The sequence below is a fragment of the Pelecanus crispus genome, chromosome 1 (genome assembly GCF_030463565.1).
Source record: "Pelecanus crispus isolate bPelCri1 chromosome 1, bPelCri1.pri, whole genome shotgun sequence".
NCBI classification, from domain to species: domain Eukaryota; kingdom Metazoa; phylum Chordata; class Aves; order Pelecaniformes; family Pelecanidae; genus Pelecanus; species Pelecanus crispus.
In genome coordinates this window covers 65,121,971-65,144,844 of record NC_134643.1, presented here as the reverse complement: position 1 = coordinate 65,144,844, position 22,874 = coordinate 65,121,971, and the positions used below count along the sequence as shown (strand labels likewise).

General features: G+C 39.2%; 1 protein-coding gene across 1 annotated transcript in view; it reads left to right on the top strand.

Moving 5' to 3' along the window:
* The window catches only part of TRIM24 (tripartite motif containing 24), a 65,224-nt gene that overhangs the window by 4,878 nt on the left and 37,472 nt on the right, over positions 1–22,874 (top strand). The window contains exon 2 of the mRNA XM_075716018.1: positions 21,354–21,472. Coding sequence (XP_075572133.1) covers positions 21,354–21,472 — 119 coding nt within the window. The remainder of the gene's footprint in view (positions 1–21,353; positions 21,473–22,874) is intronic.

Here is a 22,874-nt window from a genome sequence, read left to right as displayed (position 1 = left end):
ATGAATTTAAATTTTCTGATTTCTCTGTATGTAACATGTTCTTTCCCTCTTTCAGTTTGATAATGATTAGGATCCTTATTAGTTAGTTTGAAGTATGTAATAGCTTGATTCGAGCTTTCTTGTAGTGAAGATCAATTCTTCTTCTAGGTCTTGGTAATCTAAGAAGACTTAAGATTTTTTTTAATCTGCCTGCTACGTATGATTATTTCCATTTCATCATTCATATTGCCACTGCTTACAGTGAATTCTCTCCATCTTTGCCATTACAAAGAGTCCATATTTTATTTGTGTGGGTATACACTCAGACTTGCACATATATGATTGCATCTATGCATCCTTTCACTAGTCTTATTTCTACTATGGTGCCATCAAGAACTGGATTGTTTAACCTGTAACAAACTTAAGGAGATTTGGGAATGTTGATATTTCAAAAGAATATATGTTATAGGAATATGTATAGGAAACGTATGCCTAGTTTTCATATTGGTTTTGATTTGTGCTTAATTTGACTTGAAAACTCCCAGAGACCTGAGCTTGCATAAGTGAAAAGCATTTAGCATTGTTACAGATGAAATATAATATTATTGTTCTGATAGCCTGTAGTGGACAAACCTCTTGGCTAAGAAGTCATGAAACTAGTAAAAACTTAAAATATTAATCAGTAAACTATCTAGAGAAGGTTCTTATTTTTCTAATTATAATGCCCTTCTTTTAGAAAAAGGTATGCTCTGCTCTCAAGGTGTACAATTAGTATCAGATCCCATCATATACAAGTGTAATTTGAAGTAGAGGATATATTTGCCAAAAATTCCTGCATTCTCTTCTACCAGGAACTTCACAAAAATCAGTAGACATGCGGTCTTTATTAAGGTGGGCAACTACATGATGCTGAAAGAAGCTTTACTCATGCTTGCTCCAATATATGATTAATATAAGCATATATTATACGCTTATTATCTTATCTATGTCTATAGAATAGTATTTTAAGGGTAGGTTATATGCATTTACATTCTTGGTTCTTTCAGCAATAGAAAGCAGGAGATTGAAAAGCTGAAGCCATCAGAAACATCAGATGAGTGTTAAAACAACTGCAATGATGTTCATTTAAATTAGAAGCCTTTTAGAAGTTAGGCTGTAGAAGTTACCAAAATAGCTGAACTGTTCTGTGAAACGTTTCTTTAAGTGAAGATTTAAATCCTCAGAGGCCAACCTAGCTCTCTTCCAATACAAAATCAGCTTATAATGTCTCTGATAAGCAGTTAGTACTTTTAGTAATGGAAAGGAATCTTAGATCATAAGGTAACAGGAGAGGAAATATATACTAATGCATTAAAAATTCTCAGATGTGTATCTAGTTAAAAGTGTATTGGGTTGTTTTAATGTATATGATAGAGATACCTCTTAAGAAAATGACTTGTCTGAAAAGCAAGGGAAAAATAGTGGTGGGTATGTTCATTAAGAGGCAAGTTGAGGAAGGAGTGTGCTCTTTGTGGGCTACCTTGTTCATCAGTGTGGCGGGTTGACCCTGGCTGGATGCCAAGTGCCCACCAGAGCTGCTCTATCACTCCCCTTCTCAACTGGACAGGGGAGAGAAAATACAATGAAAAAAAAAAAAAGAAAAAAAAGCTTGAGATAAGAACAGGGAGATCACTACGCAATTACAGTCATGGGCAAAACAGACTTGACTTGGGGAAAATCAGTTTAATTTATTGCCAGTCAAAACTGAGTAGGGTAATGGGAAATAAACCCAAATCTTAAAACACCTTCTCCCCACCCCTTCCTTCTTCAAAAGCTCAACTTCTCTACTGACTTTTCTCTACCTCCTCCCCCCGGAGTGGCGCAGGGGGACAGGGAATGGGGGTTGCGGTCAGTTCATCACATGTTGTCTCTGCTGCTCCTTCCTCCTCAGGGGAGGACTCCTCACGCTCTTTCCCTGCTCTAGTGTGGGGTCCCACCCACAGGAGACAGTCCTCCACAAACTTCTCCGACGTGGGTCCTTCCCACGGGCTGCAGTTCCTCATGAACTGCTCCAGCGTGGTTCCCTTCCACGGGGTGCAGTCCTTCAGGAGCAGACTGCTCCAGCGTGGGTCCCCCGTGGGGTCACAAGTCCTGCCAGCAAACCTGCTCCAGCGTGGGCTCTTCTCTCCATGGGTCCACAGGTCCTGCCAGGAGCCTGCTCTAGCGCAGGCTTCCCACGGGGTCACAGCCTCCTTCGGGCACATCCACCTGCTCTGGCGTGGGGTCCTCCCCAGGCTGCAGGTGGGTATCTGCTCCAGCGTGGGCCTCCATGGGTGCAGGGGCACAGCTTGCCTCACCATGGTCTTCACCAGGGGCTACAGGGGAATCTCTGCTCTGGTGCCTGGAGCACCTCCTCCCCCGCCTTCTTCACTGACCTTGGTGTCTGCAGAGTCACTCCTCTCGCATATTCTCACTCCTCATTCCATCTGCAGTTTGTGTCCTGGTGGGTAGCTTTTTTTTTTTTTCCCCCCCCTTCTTAAACATGTTATCACAGAGGCGCTACTGCTGTCACTGATTGGCTTGGCCTTGGCCAGTGGCAGGTCTGTCTTGGAGCCGGCTGGCATTGGCCCTATCAGACACAGGGGAAGCTTCTAGCAGCTTCTTACAGAAGCCACCCCTGTAGCTCCCCCTCGTTCCCAAAACCTTGCCATGCAAACCCAATACAGTCAGAGAAATGTGCTGAAGAGCAGTAGGCCATGCAGCAGGCTTTTTGGTGAGCCTGCTGACTTACATGAGTACTACAAAGTGGCCATGTTCACTCAAATTTACCTAGTTTGTTAAATTTAAGAAAGGTGTTTTATTGAAACTCTTGATTCTGAAGGTGCTGTTGTTAAAGAAGCTGGTCTTTTGTACAGGAAAAGCTTTATGCCACAGTTGTGTTTGTGTTAAGATGCTGTAGGTGGAATTTCCATATTATTTAGTGGAATTTCCCGGTAACACTAAACTTGTGAAGCTGGTATCTTGCCCATTATAGCTAATCTAAAAACAGGACAGGGGAAAACCAAGAAGAATTTAAAGTGAATTTTAATGTGACTGTATTTCAGTATGAATAACTGACTGACTGTGAAAAATCTTGTTTCTGAAATTGGAAATTTAGACTTTTAAAAGATTTTTACAGTAAAATGAAATAGTTTAATACAGTAGTTTCACTGATTTCTTGACAATAATAGGCTGGTCAGGCAGGGTTCTTCAGGTGAATATGGCCCTGTAGGTTGCACTGTGGACCTATGCAGATGATCCAGCTGAATTGTGAATAGTAGCAAAATCTCCTACTGGACTTACTATCTCTTATTTAACTTCTATCTGCTGTAACAGTTTAATGATGCATTATTTTTTCTTTGGCTACAGAAAATATGTTTTAATAGAAAAACTCCAGTGATGCTGTTAAAATTTACCTCAGCAATTAGGTACCTATGGAGTAATTTACTGTTTAAACTGTGTACTTGCAGCTCAAATGTGCTTTGAAGATGTCAGTGTCATAGTTGAACTGACTAAATATTTACTTTTTTTTCCTAGTGGCCAGAGAGAATGTATAAAAACATAAATGTTTACCATGAAAGAAAGCATGAAACAGTTGTGTGAAGTAACTAAGAAAATTACACCATTCTTAACGAGAAACAGTCTTGTAAAGTCAGGTATGAATCTGAAGGTTGAAATCATGTTCCTAATTACTTGATACTGTCTCTCTAGTGCTTCAAGTAAATGCTTATTTGAAGCTTTTATATGGGAGAAAATTGTGTATTGCCTTGCATGCATTACTAACTGATGACAGAGGACTGATGTGAAACAAGCTTTCTAGTTAGTTTTGAAGTTTATCAGTGGGCGATGGAGAAGAGGAAGACACTAAGCAAGGCTCAGCTGTTTGAACTGTACTCATGGGTTTTGAGGGCCCTTGTTTCTAAAGTGGATTTAGGTCACAGGCACATCCTCATTTCAAAAAAGAAATCTGCAACTCCAGTGCTGAACCCTCCATAAGTGGGAGTACATGGACAAGAGAACTGAGCCATTTGCTTTCTGACTGTAGAAAGATTCCTGCTTCTGATTAAAAAAAAAGTTGCCTGTGGCAACTTATTAAAGTGGTTAGTTCCCTTTTCTACTCTAGTCCCTCAAGTGAATATAGTGCAATTTGAATAAAACAAGGCTGTAGCTGAAATACCCTTTGAACTAAAATGATTACCTAATTTGAAAAGTGACTCTGTATTTTCCCAGTGAGCTGACACATCTGTCTGTACTGTACATAGTAAAAAAGAAACAGGACTTTTCTACATAAATGTTGACTAGGAAAAACCCCATGTATTTTCTAGGATGTCTACTTGGGTTCAGAAAGCATGTAATAAACTTAAAAGTTCACTTAATCCACTTCATTCGTCTCTAGGCATCTGCTATAGAGTCACAGCATGGTTAAGGGTATGTGGAGTTGAAGTTTGTTGAACTAATGCTATAAGCCAGCCGAACAGAAATTATGCTTAAGCTGCTGCTGAACTTGCGATGTCAGGATACTTGTAACACTGATGATGCTGGTTAGGGGAGGGAACACTGGCAGCTGTGCAGGGAATGAGTAGGTGGGAAGCGTGGTAGAGAGCTGCAGCACTCTGCTGGGGCTGGAGGATAAGACATTTTAAAGTGGGAGCAAGGTTCTAATTTTAAATGCAAGGTACAGTGCCTTGGTAAAACAGCCCAGCACCAACAGGCCTGTTACTAGAAAACAGTAGTATGCAAGATTGGCCTGAACAGCAGAAGTGTGAATTGAAACATACTTTTTCCAACCTGGACTCTGCTTTAAAATGAGTAAACTACTTGCTAAAGTAACGTAGGAGTGTAAATTACCTGCCTTCCTAGTCAGTTGGTTTAAAAAGAAATGGAAGTAGCTTTGAATCATCTTTGCCTTTTGGAAAAGTTCTGTGACTTGTAACTATTGTTTCAATAGTTTTCAAGTAAAAGTTGAAATTCATAGCATTCCCTAGTGCCAAAGTGATAAATTACGGTAGTGGGCAACTGATCGGTCAGAAGCTGAGATAAAGACAGTCTATTTAGCAGACAAGCTTTGTTGAATGAATATAGAGCTGTGTAATGATATGTAGCATCTGATAGCAGGACCTCAGGAATGGCTAAATGTACTGGGAACATTGAAATCTTGGAGGTAGCATACTTGAGGGTTAGATTTAGCTCTTTTGAGTGTTTACAGCTTTCCAGTTCCAGTAGTACCTTTGCTGAAATAGTTGGTTTCCAGCCCTCAATAGTTCTGTTCCTTACTTGGTTTTGTCTTGTTTGGGGGTCTTTCATTATGCATTAGCAACTGTTGTTTTCAGTTGTTTTAGCCTGTGAATTGTTGAGATTACCAAGTACAGACTACTTGGCCTTCAATCGTTCTGTTTTCTCTTCCCATTGCTGGTAGGGAGCAGGAACTAGGAAGGTATAACCTGCTAGCTAACAAATCTCTCTTTGAAACCCCCAAAATAATTTAGAATACTTCATTTCTTTAGTTTAATCAAATACTAAAGGAACTTGATCTCCATTGATAAGTGCTACGTAACTTCCTCAGTCCCTTCTCTAGGCAAGAAACTCAAATATGGATTCAGAGCTCATACTTTAAATCTTACCTCAGTAAGTATTATGTCAAAATACAGATACACAGAATTCTTTCCTGGGATATACCTAGGTGTAGGTTGCCTCCCATAGTCTGCCTGAATGTGAGTCCAGAGATGCTAGCAGCCCTTTCTTCAAGTATTTATTACACTCCAAGCTGTAAAATAGAATAGTTGTTCCCTGCTTCATAGCAAAGGCAGAGTCCAATATTGTGAAGGAGTGTTCAGAAGAGCCTGGGATGGAATGTATGGGAGAGCCTGTGGTCTTCCCACATCTAGCAGTGAAGATTAAACAAAAAAAAACCTAGCGGTAGGGTCTTATTTTACATTTGTCTTAACTCTTATCTGGATCATAAGAACAACCTGCAAGAATTGCTCTTACCACTTGATAAATAAGTATTTGTTGTATAAACTGTTGGGACTGGCACCGTCAGTAAAATTCTGTGTATCTTGATGGACTGAGCAGGTTTAACTGCAGACTGGGAGATGGTCCTCTGTTGCCTTTTTCTTATTAGAGATGGCCTTATAACTGGAACCAGATACAACTTAGAAGCAAACCCATGGTTTATGGTAGCTCGTATGTCTTCTAGATTATTACTGCTTCTTGAACTCAATGGGGCCAAAGATCTCTTCTCAAAATAATCATTCTAGAAGCTGTTACAGCAAAATGAAGATGACTTTATATAAGGGCATCCCAAATGGATTGAACTGACAGTTGCCTTCCCTCTGTTCCATCCTTTGTGCAAGAGCTGAATGTAGTCTGAATTCGTTAAGAAGCTAAATGCTAATCTTGCATCCTTTTAAAGTCCATTTAGCAACAGTATTATTGTATTGTGTTCTCATCTGATTGTATTTGTATTTGTTGTGTGGGTTTTTTTCTTTTTCCCAGCTCCCAGGTCCATAGCGATGAGATCAGATTTAATAAGGTTTTCTTTGGCTGCCTTTTGACTGATTTAAATTATTGACGATATAGTATAGGTGCTATGAGCTGCAGGATGTCTGGATTCAAAGTTTTGCCAAAATAGCCTTAAAGTTGTGGTTGGTTGTTTTTTTTCTTTTTCATTTGTCATTTTGCCAGCCAGGGAGATTAAAGAACCACAATGCCATGGTTAAACCCTTGTGAACATTCCTTAAAAAATGAAATAGGAGTAGAATTACAATCCTAGATCATTCCCAGACTGGCATTGGAGGCAAAGTGTAATGTTTCCAGAACTTTATTGTCTAAACTAATGTAGATCAATCCTTTCAGGCAGTATGGTACAAGAAGGTGGAAATACATCAAGTGGATCTAAAGGACAGGTAAATGGCACTTATGAAGAACAGTTTTGGTAGAAGAGTCATTTCCCTAAGCTTCATTCTTACTACAGTACATGCTGGGAATATGCCTTTGAAGGAGCTCTTCTCTGGTTTTCGGAAAATGGAGGAAACTGTAGGAAGACTAGATTTCTTCAGTGGATGTTCACATCAGCCAACAGGGTCTAGCTCATGGTTCAGTTATCTGCTGCAGATTACAGCAAGAGATAATATCAGGAGATACGTAATGGGAACACAAATAGTATTACTGCTGCCTCTGTAACCTGCTGTTTTCTGAGAGATGTAGGGCAGTTATTTGAAATCACTGTTCTTACTTGATCAATCAGTGCATCTCTTCAACCCAGAAGGAATACATTTTATTAGTTACATTCTGTAATTTTCATATTAATGCATTGTCAGAGTAAAAGGAACAATGCTGCTTCTTAATGCTGGTTCTTGGAGGCTGTATAGTCTGTGTGGATCTCACAATGCATATATTGATCCGGCTTTGTAGTCTTAAAGTTATGTGGGAACTGGGAAAAGCTGGTCACCTTGCTTTTTGAACAGTAGTACTGTGGGATACTGGGCGCATGTAACAGAGGAATATAAAGTGAGTTGGCTTTTTATTCCTGTACATCTACACTCAAAAGTGCTATGCTTGTAACTTGCAGATAACTTGGAGGGTATTCTCCTCTCTAATTACTGGGTTTAGAATGATGGAGGGATTCTTGCAATTGAACTGGGTGCCCAATAGTGGATAAGAGTGTTAGTGTAGTTACTGGAAAGAAGTGGATGTTTGTAAGGTATGATTCATCTGTAGACATCTGCTTTAAGGATGAGACAACTCATGACCTAACTATATTAACTAGGTCTGCATTGACTATGAAGGGAATTTCATGTAAATCAACACTTAGATGAATCCCACCCAAGGTATTAAAATTTGGCAACACTGCAAAGAGACTTTATCCATCTTTCAAGCGCAAAGTTTAACTTCATGGAGTCACTTCAGCATAGTAAATCAGTATTATTTCTGTGCTGCCATTAAGAGTTACTTTTTTATGTAAAGTAAAAATTCTGCATGTGACAAGCTTTAGTATTGAACACCTTTTGAATATAACAAGTAGTCAGAATAGTCTGGATTTGGGAATCTTTGGGTTGTTTTGCTCAAATTAAGTGGCTTCAATCTTTTTTTATTCCAATAATAATGTCTTGTAGAGCACTCAGACCTATCTGATGGAAACTGCAGGAAGTAAGAAGTAGCTTTATTTTTTTGTCTTATTGACTAGATTTACTAGAGTGGGAATTTTCATCAAATATTGTTTGTGTCTTTCATTGTCTCTGTCCCTGCCAACAGCAAGTTTTTAAAAAACAACAACAAAAAAATCTAGAAATCCATAAATATTACCAGGTTAATAATGAAAGTGTTTGTTATATAACAGATTTAATTTCAGCACAGATTAAAGTGTACCTTTATAAGTATTCAGAATTTATCAATAAATATGTATTAAATTCCTGTTTCTCACTGTTGGGGATCTAGCTACTACAAAGAGCAATGTCCAGAGAAGAGCAACGAAGCTGGTGAAGGGTCTAGAGAGCAAGTCTTATGAGGAGCGGCTGAGGGAACTGGGGTTGTTTAGTCTGGAGAAGAGGAGGCTCAGGGGAGACCTTATTGCTCTCTACAGCTACCTGAAAGGAGGTTGTAGTGAGGTGGGTGTCGGTCTCCTCTCCCAACAAGCAATAGGACAAGAGGAAATGGCCTCAGGTTGTGCTAGGAGAGGTTTAGATTGGATACTAGGAAAAATTTCTTCACCAAAAAGGTTGTCAAGCATTGGAACAGGCTGCCCAGGGAAGTGGTTGAGTCACCATCCCTGGAAGTATTTAAAAGACATGTAGACGTGGTGCCTAGGGACATGGTTTAGTAGTGGACTTGGCAGTGTTAGGTTTACCGTTGAATGCGATGATCTTAAAGGCCCTTTCCAACCTAAGTGATTCTATAATTCTAATTAGCAAAAAAATCTATTTTCTTAGTATCAGCCTGCCCTTTCTTTTTCTTCTCTCCACCCCTTCACAAACCAAAATAACATAAACAAAGGCAGAACCTATTATTCTAAATTAACATATTGCTTCTATTTCTACTTTTGAACATCCATTCTCTGCATATACAATTTACGGATAAAGTTGGAGTCTTCCATTATATTTGTTACATCACTGTAATTTATATTCTGAGATTATTTGAAGGAAACATAAGAGATTGATGACTTCTGAACTATAAGTCTGTCCTTGAGGAGAACTTCAAAGTACATATCTTATATAGGAGAATACAGATGGATGCAGCAAACACTGCATTTAACAAGTTGATGGCTTTGAATATTGATACTTAGGCAATTTTAACCAAGTTATGCTTTGGAGCTACAGACTGCAGTTTGTCTGGGTGCTACATAAGAGATCTTCTGTGTGCCTCTCAGTTGTATTTTTCTACCAGGAATTTGAAATCACCATAGTAAAGATATGTGGAGTAGATTCACTGTCCAAACTGGGATATCTTCTGCCACTTCTGAGTTCCTGGCATGCCTGTGATACCCAAAAAAGGGCTGGCAGATGTACTGCACAATCCACAGGAGACCTATTTCCATCTGGAATAGTAGCTGGAAGCCAGGCAGGATATCCTCCTCAAATTAGGTATGTCTGTTTAGGCACCTGAATGGCTCCTATGAGGCTAGTGGCTTGAAAAATGAGGGCCAAGAGACTAGTTTCCCAAGTCCTGATAGGTAGTTTCCAGTTATTGAGCGGTGATCATTTTGAGAATGAGAGGAGACTTGTGAAAGAACAGATTGCAAGGGTGCATCTGAGCACTTGAAGAAGAGAGGGAGTAACATGAGCTAGCCAAAGGCCTTGAATTGCATTAGCATTCCTGTTTTGGATGACATTTCTCCTGAAATACTCTGACTAAAACCTGTTACCTACTGTTGTTCCCACTACTGCTTCCAACTTGGTTCTCTTAATGTGGTTCAGATTCTTAGAAGTTATTTTTCAAGGCTTTTTTCACCTTCACATCTGCTCAGTGTTGACAGGAACATTATGGTATCTGGGGCTAAACAGAAGAAGTGGGTGAAACAGTGAAGAGTGTCACATGTTGGAGTATAGTTTTCATCTTTTCAACAAAGGGTTGAAAAGAACCAGCTCCTTCAGTGTCTTCCAGAAAGGCTTGGTTCTTTGGCTTGTGACTGGCTCCAACAGCCCAAATGATAATCTGCTTACCTGGTTTTTTTTTATAACTATCATTTCTGGCAATAGATGCCTTGTACTGCAACTACTGAACTGTCAGCTGGTAGTATATGAGAACTCTAAAAGGTGAAGACCAGACTATGGAATTTCTTGCTACAAAGAAATGACTGCTAGCTTTGTTGTTCTCGCAACTCTAAGGCAGGGTCCATCTCCCTACTGCAATTTCTGGCAACAGAAATTTTTTACCCCAGTGATCTTATTTAAATAGTAATAACAACATGCTAACATGTTGCTGTTCAGGGAGAAGGTATTAATTTCCTTGCTCTAGAAGCCCATGGATACAGTGGACTTGAGCACTATTGACAGGAAGCTAGAGTGTCTGCAAAATGGTATTTCGGTAGAATGTATGAATCTAGACAGCATTAAACCCACTATGAAAATGTTAGCAACTTGAAAAATTAAATACTAGGCTGCTCAGAGAAAATGATGTAAGAATGTCACTGAATATTAAAAATCCTTGCATCTTGTATGCTTGAATTCATTACATATAAGTTGGAAATACTTGACAGTTTCAGGACTTGAAAGAATGCATTTTCATTTTGATGAAAGAAATGCTCATCACAGTCAGCAGTGACAATTGGCATAATTGTTGGCAGCTTCTGCATCATCATTCAAGCACAATCATTGCAAGGCAGTGAGGTTTTTTATTTATCATCTTGTACTTAAATATTGTCTATCCCACAGTAGCAGTATTTCCCTTTGTTACCATTATGACACTTCTTATAATTGTGTTGTTGAAGGAAATGCATTGGACGGCCTTGGATGTGAACATAAAGTCTCTCTTCAGAATTTCTTAAGGTATTCAGAAGTGGCTGGGGAGAGAGTCAGCCCTTGCAAAATTTACAATTTATGAAGTCTAATAGGTGATATTTGAAGTGTTTGAAGATTGGGCATGTATAGCAAAAACAATGAGCCATTTCACAGAGCAGCTGAAATATTTTAATTCAGCTCTGCAGTGCTTTCCAAGAAAGTCAATGCACTGCAGCATAAAAACTGGCCTGTAACACTCTTCCAGAGGGGGGATTATAGCTAGTAGTCTTTGTCTGTTTTTCATCTATTTACATTTTAAAGGGTGGTAAATAAAGCATTCAGATTTTAATAAACTTATCTGTTAGATTTGTGGTTGCTTTGAATGTTTATATTTTGGCAGTAGGTACCAGTTTCCCCTTGGGATGTGCTTGCTTGTTGGTTTAACCTATCTCCCCTCCACTAGCAGCAGCAGGCTGTCAGAACTAGATAGGAGCAGCTTTTTCTGGAACAAACTGGTTTGAAGAAGTTGCCAAATTTGCAGCACCAGTATTGGTTTAATGAGAAACAAGAGGAAAGCAGTAATTATTTTTAAAATTGATTCAGATGTTATTGCATATGATATCGTCTCTCGAATTAAGTTTTCTAAGTGTTTGTTTTTAACAGAAAAAACATGACCTGCGTAAATATAACCAGTTTACCCTCAACCCTGTGCATTTTAATGAAAAACCTTGCAAATATTAATGGTGTCTATATACACAGCGAGAGGAGAAAAGATTCTGTAGGTCACAATTGAAATGCCCTAAATTTCTGTGTAGTTATGCTAAAAATCTTGTAGCTGGCACAGTCTTCAGTCTCCAATGTACCTTCTATTAATGTTAACTAGCCTGCCCATTTTCTAAAAATTTTAACTGTATGTGCGACTCGCTGTTAGTATTTTCTCTTCTGAAATCTGTATAGTTAAAATTTCAAACAAGACTCCTGCAAAATTGAGGAAAATTGCCTTACACAAGCCTAATTAATTTATTCTGTAATGACTATGCCATTTTAGGGAAAATTAGTTACTGGTTGCTTCCAAGCACTCTATTTAAGAAAGATAGCTCCCTTTCACAACACTAGTATTTTTTTGACTGATCTGTATTGAAGAAAGGGAACCCTTAAGCCCTCCTTTTTTAGTAAAACACTTTGCATCTACAAACAAAAATCCCCTTTTGGATCTACAAATGATTATCCAGTGGCTTTATTAAATTGGCTTTGTATTGTGACTGTTCGCTACAGTGAAGACGCAAATGAGCTGAAACTGGGGCAGACCAGAGCAGTCTCCTCCTATTGTGTCAGGATGCTTCAGTAGTCTGGAATGTACTCCCAGGAAATTGAGAACTGAGTTGGAAATAATGCAGTATATGCCGTAAATCCATTCTGCTGAATGGCTTGAGATGGCATTGCTGTGGATGCTGTGTGTAACTTGTGAAGAAGAGTAAGAATGTGCCGTGGTTTCCCCTACTTGTCTAAAATGCAGGCTAGCATTCCTCGAAGAGGCATACACATTGTGAGCCTGTAGCCAGTGAAAACTGTTACAGTGGAAACTAACTCTTGTCTCCTAGCACAACCCCATTTAATCCACGTATTCCCTAATACGGCTCTTTGTATGGCAGCATAAATCTTTGTGTTGGCATGGGATAGGAATGAAAGGGCAAGGGAGCCAGCTTTGTTACTTTTTTTAGTAGTGTGGTATCCGGGCCTGGTTCAAGCAAAGTCTGAATGTAAGGTTTCACAGCTGCTTGATTTTTATATGAATGGATGCTGCTGGCTAAAAAGGGTGGAGGTCTTCCCATATACTCCTCCTACGCAAAAGCCGCATGCTCTTGATCCAGTTCACTATACAGCTGCATGAACAACTATCCTAGCACAAAGGAGTAGATGAAAATGTGGCATCTTAGCACTTACCATCCTCATGATAATCATGATGGTGATTATGGAGCTCCTCCCAAGTTAAGTAATATGTTTTCATCTGCCCACTGGAGCACTTTGGAAATGCTTGTTCCATTTAAAAAAAAAAAAAATCTTACAGGATTATTTTGACAAAAATAAACCCTGGCACTTGAACTTCATTCTTCTGAGCAAGAACAAACAGGTAAGCATGCTCTTAAAATCTTACTTCCTGCATTGATTTCACGTTAGACACTAACAGTTACAAATTGACACATTGGAAATACTTACCTACTCTCAAAGCTTAGCGGACTGCCTACCTAGATTTAGGTTCTCCCTCAGCTTGCATCAGTGCATAGAGACAGGAGGAGAAACAGTTTCAAGCCTCTCTTCCTTCTTGATAGACAATGGCTTTCTTTGGTTTATACCTTTTCAATGAAGATGCTTATGTGATAATAGGTTATGAAAAGAGAGCAAATGATGCAATTCTTGTTAGGATTCTTAAATTTGAAAATTTAAGCCCATGTAAAATGGGACTGTTCTTGGTGAAAGGCATTCCAATATGTGTTATCTTATCCCTTGCAGTGTTGCCCTTTTGAAGATTCAGTAAGTGCTAAGACTACAGAGGAACCTTACCTATTTCTAACAACACGTGGGGGTTTTTTGTGCTCTCTACTTCTCAGATGTTTTTTCTTTTTTTGGTTCATATCCACTAAGCCTTGCAGTGCTTCAGACACAAACACATTGAAATTTTCAATTATTTTACAGATGAATCCTGTGGGGTTTTCTTGGTTCTCTTCCCCCCTGCATTTGCCCCATTGTAATGGGCACTACAGGGTTAGAAGCAGTAGATTGCATTTGATATGAATAATGCAGATAATGGTTAGAACCAGAAAACTGTTTTCTTGTTACCACTAGAGAAAATGAGATTCTGTAGGAGTGAATATTCCAAATTGGAAGGAAGGATGGCAAATCAGCTGGTAACTGACTGAAGCTTGACAGAAGGTTGAGAAGGAAACACAGGGTTTGAAACAAACTGGCAATCGGGGAAGGGTAAGTCCAGTCAAAAATGGAACAACTGGCTGAAGGCCCCTGCTTAACTACTCGTGTAGCTGCTCTGGTGTGCTGGAGTTGCCGCTGGATCCTCTTTGGTGTTTGTTTCCTTTAAACTTCAGGATGAAGGTGATGCTACTTCAGGCAATTTTAGGAAAGTAGAAGGTCACCCTTGCCCAGTTCCCCATCCCCCCACACTCTAAGGAGGAATAGGAAAGGTAGTTTGATCTCAACTTGTTTATTCTTCTAAGTAATACTAGATCTGTTTTTCTCAAATATTTCCTCTGTCTCTAGAGTGTAGTGCAACATCAGGCATTCTGAAAGGAAATGACATTAAAAATAGCAAGTGTCATCTCTTTATTTCTGGCAGTTTGCTATCATAGGAAGTCTTCTTTTAGAGAATCTTCAGGAAGGAAAATTAGTTTGTTCACTAAAAAATAACTTGGTCTTGGAAGCCTCCTAACTATATTGTTCAATTCACACACAAATATCTCAAAGCTCTTTAGAGCTGATTGGGTCAAGAATTACTTGAGCATCAGAATATTAATGTGGAATTAGAGGTCCCCCTTACCCCCAATTTAATCAGGATAAACAGTAGAGCCTCACCATAAACAGTAGAGCCTCACCATCCAGGAATGTACTTAACCTGAACAGCATTAGCCAAAATGCTAAGCTGAATCTGATGCTGTTTCTGATGCTTCTGCATTATAATTGCTCTGACAATGTTTATTTAAAGATACTGGTTTTTTGTCTTTTCTGGAAATATAGGTTTGGGCTGACTTGGTAATGTATTTGAAGAATATATACTTGGTATAGCAAATACCAATTGCAGAAATAATTTTTGGGTTAGTGAAATTTCATTACATTATCCCACAGTGTGTGGGTTAATAATGTTCTGTACTGCAGCTTTCCAGATTTTTCTTCTCTTTTGCCTTCATTCCTTTTATCAAAACTGTGGGTATTTGGGGGGAAGGGGAGGAATGAACAGCAAAATAGTTTAGGGATTTTTTTTTTCCTTTAAAGCACTAATGTAGTTCTTTTTTTGATGATATAGTATGCTTCTCCTATAGTTTTACTAGAGGATGAATTATTTTCCTTACCAATTTATATAAGGAAATCAACTAAATGGCTTTTAATATCTTGCTACTCAGAATTTTAATTGTCTTGAACAGACCATAGCATAATAGCTAGGGTTCCAAGCCTTGAAAGCACTGAAGTAAATTGCGGCACAATTCAGGAAGCAGGTGTCTTGAAACAAGAGGAAGGAAGTGTTGGCAATAAGATTAAGCATGGTTAGAAAGCTATTGCACAATTGCTTCCAAACCTTAATGCTAAAAAAAAAACCATGCTTGATTCATTGTAGCACTAGGAGAGTGTCTTGCAGAGAGACTTGATGGAGGAAATGTTAATTCAGAGGTTAATTTAGGAATTGCATTCTATGCGTGCTTAAGGAACAGTTTAAAATGTAATTAAATGTTTATGAGGGGAAAAAGTTGTAACAATGAACATTTAAAAATGAATACATACATGGAATGTAGTAAGAAAATGCTGGGGCTACATTAACTTGCCTTTGTATTGCATTATTTCTTCCGGTATGTTTTTGTAACTCTGATGAAATACAAGCAGAAATGTCTTTGGAAAATATCCTTGTCCTTTTGATTGTTCAAAAAAGTTAGAGTTAATTGCTTGCTACAGCACCTGTTGGCTTGTTAGCAAAAACCTTGTGTGTGTGCTCCTATGTTTGCTTCAGACATCTGTCTTTATACTATTTGTCAGTTATGGCTTTAAACCAACCTGACTCTATGCACCAAAAGAAGTCAAAGTCTTCTATCAGGTCTACTAGTAGGCTGGGGAGAGCAGTAATCCTTGAATGTGCAGTGTTGTGTTTTGTTACTACTGCGGGACCTAGGAGGGGATACTTGTCCATGGTCTGAATTAAGCCTTTGTACTGGAAAACTGGATGAAGTAAAAAGGGTTTCAAACAGTGTCTGTGATTCCTTTATCAAATCATCACTGTACCTACAAAATATATTATTTATAATATGATTTGAGATAGTAGGAATAATCTATTAAAACTGTCAAGTCATTAATATGTTGATATTTATTGTACACTGTTTCCATTTTTATTGTTGATACCAAAAGACTTTAGCATGCATCTGTCTGAGTTTTCCTTCTGTCTTTTAAATAAAATTTCTCTTAAGCTACTGTAGTATATGGTGTCATCTAGTAGACTAGTTTGAGGACAATAGCACTGTCTCAGTACTCTTCCAAGTCCTTTTTACTTAGGAAAAGGAAGAAGCATACGACCTTTGTGGTTGCATTAGACCTGCAATGTGGTACAGATTTTGTAATTGGCATGAGGTTATGTATTCTCCACATCTCTCTAAGGTTGTATCATAGAATCTTGGAATATCTCAAGTTGGAAGGGACCTATAGGGATCATTGAGTCCAACTCCCTGGTGCTCGCAGGACTACCTAACACCAACACATATGACTTAAGAGCGTTGTCCAGAAACTCCGTGAACTGACAAGCATGACAGAGCACTGTCTTTTCCATATAAAACCTGCACAGTTACATACAAACCAGCATCTCTTTCAGATCCACTTCACTCTTCCATCAACTGAGAAAGAATTCTAATTTAAAGCATTTAGCTTTAAAAACACAAGCAAAACCTCAAAACCAAACAAAGAACCCCTGAGAACCCCTAAGACCTATGTGTGGTGGGTTAACCTTGGCTGGCTGCCAGACACCCACCAAGCTCCTCTCTGTCCTCCCCCTCAACAGGACAGATAAAGACAGGGAGATTGTTTATCAATTACCAACATGGGCAAAACAGATTCAAGGTGAGGAAGATTAATTTATTACCAATTAAATAGATTTGGGTGGTGAGAAACATGGAAAAAACCCCAAACCCCAAAACCAAACAAACCTAAACCCTTCCCCCCACACCCCTCTTCGACTTCACTCCCTTCATTCCTGACTTTACCTCCTCTTCTCCTTGAGCAGTGGAGTGGGAATGGGGGTTGTGGTCAGTTCGTAACAGTTTCTCTCTGCTGCTCCATCCTCCACCCACTTGTTCCCTGCTCCAGTGTGGGGTACCTCCCATGGGATGCAGTCCTTCAAGACTTACTCCAATGTGGGTCCCCTCCATGGGGTAGAGTCCTTCAGGAACAGGCTGTTCCAGTGTGGGTCTCCCACAGGTCACAGTTCCTGCTAGCAGACCTGCTCCTGCATGGGTACCTCTCCATGGGATGCAGCTCCTGCCAGGAACCTGCCCTGGTGTGGGCTTTCCACAGACTGCAGCTTCCTTCAGGACACATCCACCTGCTGCAGCATGGGGTCCTCCACAGGCTGCAGTGTGGATGTCTGCTCTAATGTGGTCCTCCATGGGCTGCAGGGGGACAATCCATGGCCTTCTCCATGGGCTGCAGGGGAATCTCTGCTCTGGCACCTGGAGCGCCGCCTCCTCCTCCTCCTTCACTGACTTGGGTGTCTGCAGGGCTGTTTCTCTCACATTTTTCTCCCAGCTGCTGTTGCACAGTATTTGTTACCCTTTCTTAAACACATACACAAAGGCACCACCAGCTTGGCTGATGGTTCAGCCTTGGCCAGCGGTGGGTCCATCTTGGAGCTGGCTGGGATTGGCTCTGTCTGACATGGGGCAGCCCCTGGTGTCTTCTCACAGAGGATACCTCTGCAGCTCCCCCTTGCCCCCCCGGCTACCAAAACCCGGACATGTAAACCCAATGCACCATGTTACTGGATTAAATCTGATTCTGAAAGAGGACTCTGCACATGAAAATATTTAAGAGTTATGTGTCATCTTCAGAAACAGATACTGAACAAATCCAGTAACTTTCCTGCTCCTGTTCCCAATATTTCTTGTTTATAACTCTTTGCAGCCTGGCCTTTATGGGTGTGTGCTCTTAGGGTTGTGTTGATGCATTTTGGGCTGTAAGCAACATAAATAACGTGAACTGACTTAAATTCCATCAGATCCATGATGGCTGACAACTGTACAATTTTTATTGGATGAATGGCTGAAAACTGCTTGGCCTATGTGTAGTTTTATCATTTTATGCAAAAAGCTACACCCTGTAACTAGTATTGCAAAGTAAGAATTTACTTGAAAATTACTATTTCCAAATAAAACTTTAGTACTTAATCATGATAGGTAACCCTGATAATGCCAGTAGAAATGCTAATGTTGAAACAGAGATAAAATTATAGCATGTGTCTTTACTTGAATGTAATCGGTGTTCTTTTTTTAACTTTGAATACATTGGTTTTGTATTTATCCATGTTTTCCATTTAATTCCAAAGTAGTCGTTGTCTTTCCTTTTCTGCCTGTTTTCCCATAGGAAGCTCTGAATTCTGGGTTCATCGTAAACCATGTTTTTCCTTCCTAGTAACTTAGTGTCTGTCTTAGTTAGCTGGGTTCTGGTGAACTGCCAGCTTCTCACTGTGTTCTGCAGGACCATGTGGTGATTACACGGTGCACTCCACTGTATTATTTGTTTACTGATAAGGAGCACGGGTAGACATTCCAGCGCTGATGTGCAGCATATCTGTGTGAGCGTGTCTCTTTGGGGTGGCTAGATTGAAGTTCTGAAATGAACCTGCAGGAATTTGTTAGGTACTGTTATTTGCCATGACCCTTTTGTTTCAAATGCAACATGCATGAAAGCAAGCACTCTGCTTGCACCTTCCATTTCCCACTGGGAGAGTGGAGAGGAAAAGACCACACATGGTTTATATTGTTCAGTACATTACCTAAAGGGCCTTGGATAAATTAAGAATAGTAGATAAGGACCCGAAAAGAATGCTGCGTAGCTAATTTGTGGCTTATGTTATGTGCCAAAAAGGCCTATGTTGCCAGCTGTGTGCATAACAGTGTAACCTGGCTATAACAGTTACGTTGAGATCATGATACAGGTATTTTCACTTAAATCTACAGTTCCGAAGTTGATTAAACCTGGGTTAAAACTGATTTGTGTAGCAGTCATCAATCCAGGATTATAACAAAAGCAAACTTACCCAGACGCAGTTGCAGAAGAAAACCTTGACTTAAGGCTGGACAGCTTAAGGAATTCTAGAAAAAGTTTCAAGAGGATTTTGAGAGGTTTGGGCAGTTTTCCTTTTCTCCTTCTCCCATCTCAGCCTAGAATTTCTAAGCGATCTCTTGAACAGGTAGTTGGCAGTATTCTTTTGGTGAAAATGCAAATGAAATGTTTGGGTTTTGTTAGTACGTTTCCTAACTTGTCCCCTGCCCCTTCCTTACCTGCCATGTTTTCGATTCAAGCTAATTTATAAACTCAGTTTAATACAACTGATCTGTTTCAGTGGTTCCATGTTTAATATTCAGTGGCAGTGTTGGCGCCGTCCCATCCTTGTGCTGCTTCTCATGCTTCAGTATAAGCAGTAGTGCATTGGGTCAGTGAAGCAGATCCAGGACTGAAGGTGAAGCTTGGGAGAACAGGAGAAGTACATCCCTGGCTGAATCAGTTTGGCCAGTCTCATTCTCTGTGTATACCCTGCTCCCAAACACATGCAAAGAGTGACTCAGTCGCTTGTGCTGGCCCAGAGCACTGTGCTGCTTTGGGGTCAAGAATGAACAGCGAGGGAACAGAGGGTGGTTTGTAATTGGCACTATTGAAAAATATAGTCTTTTTTTAGCAAGTATGTAGCTTGAGTATTAGGTGATCTGTTCACTCTTGACTGTGGTAAATTGATTGCTTAATAAAAGGAGAAATTCAGTACTTGGAGTTCTACTAACTACCTGACATACCAGAATTAGGTTTCTTAATTATCCTTCATGATGATGGTATTAAAAAAAGGTTACAAAGGTTTTAGCCAAAATATAGAATTTGTATATCAAAGGAAGCTGCACAAATATGTGTTGAAATGCAGTTTGGCAAAATGGCAATTACAATAAAACCAGGCTTAACATCATAGCCTTTCAGATGAAAGTGAAATGCCTTGCACACAAGTGGAAAACTGCTGGCTACATTTCCAGAATGAAGAGCTAATTTAGTAAAACTGGTGGACTTTTATTAGAGAACTGCTTTATAGTGGGTTGCCCAGTTAAATCTGTAGCATGTATTGGAAGAACATTATGAAATTATGAAATTACTGTAAGTAAATTAAAATTTGTATGAAGCACTTACAGTAAGGAATTAAGTTCTTCTGCAGAAAGTGAAATATTTAGTAGTTTCTGTACTTCTACATTTTATTGTAAAAGTGAAACAGGAACAGAATTAAGCCTGTGCTGGTTTAGTTAAATATGCAGGTGCTGAATTATATACTGGTGTTAAATTCATTGGGTTAAATGGTGCCTCTGATCTTCTTTAAGGCCCTAAAATCATGCCTCCTCTCAAATGGCAGCTGTAAGTCTAGAATCTGTCTCTCAATGTGGACTTACATGACTATTCTACTGTAGGCTTTGCATGATGATTTCCGTGTCCTAAGTGATTATTTCAACCTAACTTAGTTTCAATTGTTTTATTTTTTTGGTGGTAAGCACTCTGATAATTTTCTTAAAGCAAGATGTTAATGCCCAGCATTTTAGAGATCTTTTCTTGGATGACAAACAAGCCTCAGTGCTAATGAGACATTCTGTTTTCTGCACCTAGGAAAGGTGTCTACTTTAAAATGTTTATATAGATCTTTTCCATTTCAGTCTAGTCTACTCACTGGTGAACCCCAAGTGTTGAACTTGACTTTGTCCTTTTCATTCTCTTGAGAAACCTATTAATTGTTTAACCCTTTGAGTTATTGGTTCTCAGCTCTTTCTTCAACCAGGAGTCTAAGTATGTTACTGTCTTAAAATTGTCCCCAGTGTGTCTTGCAGAGGAGAGGAGGGAGAGGACCTTGCTTGTTTATTCCTATGTTTTTCTTGCTTGCTTTCCCTTGCTTAGTGTGAAGGTAGTCACAGTATTAATATGGGTCCGTTCTTCCTCTGTACAACTTGCCTCATTAATTTTGAATGTATTATATTTCAGATTCTCATATGACATAGTTGGAAGTCAGTCATGTCACACTGCTGGCTTGCATGTGTGTGTATGTAATAGCGCTCAGTGTCACTAATTAATACTCCATGCTAATAAATGTTTACTTGAATCCATTCTATAACAACAAATTGTCAATGGGAATACATTCCCTTTAGAGAAAACCAATTAATTTTCTATAAGATTAAGGCAAATTCTTTATAGGATTGAAACAAAAAGGTGCTTGACCTTGGTTGAAAGAATACGTCATCAGGGAATAACAGGTAAAGGTTACTTCAGTGATAAATGAGAATGAGCTTCTTTTTACTCACACCTCATTGACAGGAAAGTATTAAAACATCCTTTCAAAGTATTTATCCTTACAAACTGTCTTTGAAGTTGTTTGATATACCTTAAGTTGTGCAAGCATAATCAGATTTTTTTTTTTCCCCCTAGTCGGTGTTATCCGCTGTCCAATTTGTGGTCAGGAATGTGCAGAGAGACACATCATAGATAACTTTTTTGTGAAGGATACCACAGAGGTTCCCAGTAGCACAGTAGAGAAATCAAATCAGGTAAGTGCATTAACATGTAATCAAGTTAACACCTTTTGGATGTGTATGCATATCCTTGGCTTCTTGCTGTGTGGCCTTTTTGCTGTTCATATGCAGAAAAAGACTTCAAGTACTTAGTCATCACATGAGGTAGCTAGTTAAACTCGATGAAAATGCATGTGAAGAAGGTGGTTGTCTTATTCTAAACCATTTTTAATTGTTGATATAAAATTTCATTGTGATAGCAAAAGATAAAAGTAAGGAATAGGCATTAGAATGGGAATTTCTGTACTTTGGACAGGGCACTTAAAGCACTCTTTGAAGCAGAGACCTGAATAACACTACATCAAGAGATCTCGATGTAAAATGGAATCCTCTAGTTAGATCGACTTTTCTTATTAGAAAAGTTAGATCTAGTTAGATCGATTTTTCTTATCTCAGCACTGACAAAACATGGCCCTAAACAGCTGCAGTGCAGTTACCAAGCAAGAGGCTCGCACTTCTAATTGGGGAAGATGGCATGTTGTAGGGGTTTCTTGTTTGTTTTTCTTGAGTAGGCTGCCTCTTCTTCCTTTTGCAATCAAATAATAGGCATCTCATAAAACCAAAACCTGCTTATCTGGAAGAATATTAATGCGGGTTTTTTTTCCTTATGATGGTTTTTCAGGAAGAAAGTACTAGTGTGGAAGCAGTGATAATAATAACATCCATGTAGGACCACAGTTTAGCAATCTCTGGTATCAAAATATTGCACATCTTCATTTTTAGCTAGTAAGAGAGTATCTCAAGTATCTCTTTATTCATAAACTTTTCATTAAACTCCAGGAACTTACTGTAAGAAATTCAGCCTCTTTATATGTTGCTGCATTCTTCATAATAGTAAAAAAAGGTTACTATGTCAGTGTGACTTGCATTTTAACTCATCCCCTAATATTTGGATGGTGGTCTCCTTTTATTTTGAAAATGCCTCTTTTTCGCTTTCCTGTTTTAGGGACCTATGTCAGTGGCGCTTGATACATTTGTTTTGGGGGCAGCTTCTTAGAGGTCCTTCATTGTGTAGTCTGCTTGTTTCAAATCTTAGCTGAAATTTGTGCTTACATATATGAATGGGCATGTCTCTCAGGAACAAATGAAAAGTACCCAGTCACGTTTGTGATACCAGCTCACTGACTATTAGAGGCATAAATGTTGTCATAATCTCTGAGGAAGAGGAATTAATTTATGTCTCAAAAACCATTAAACTGTGTTCAGCTTCTAAGGAATTTTGCAACTAGATTTCTGAGAAATGATAGACCTTACCAGAAACTGACATTTAATTGGTTGTCTCTAGAAGTATAAGCAGTGTTCTCTTAATGTAGGACAGTTTGAAATTTGCTTTTTTTTTTGTGTGCGGGGGGTGGTGGTGGTGGGGGTAGGGGGTTGG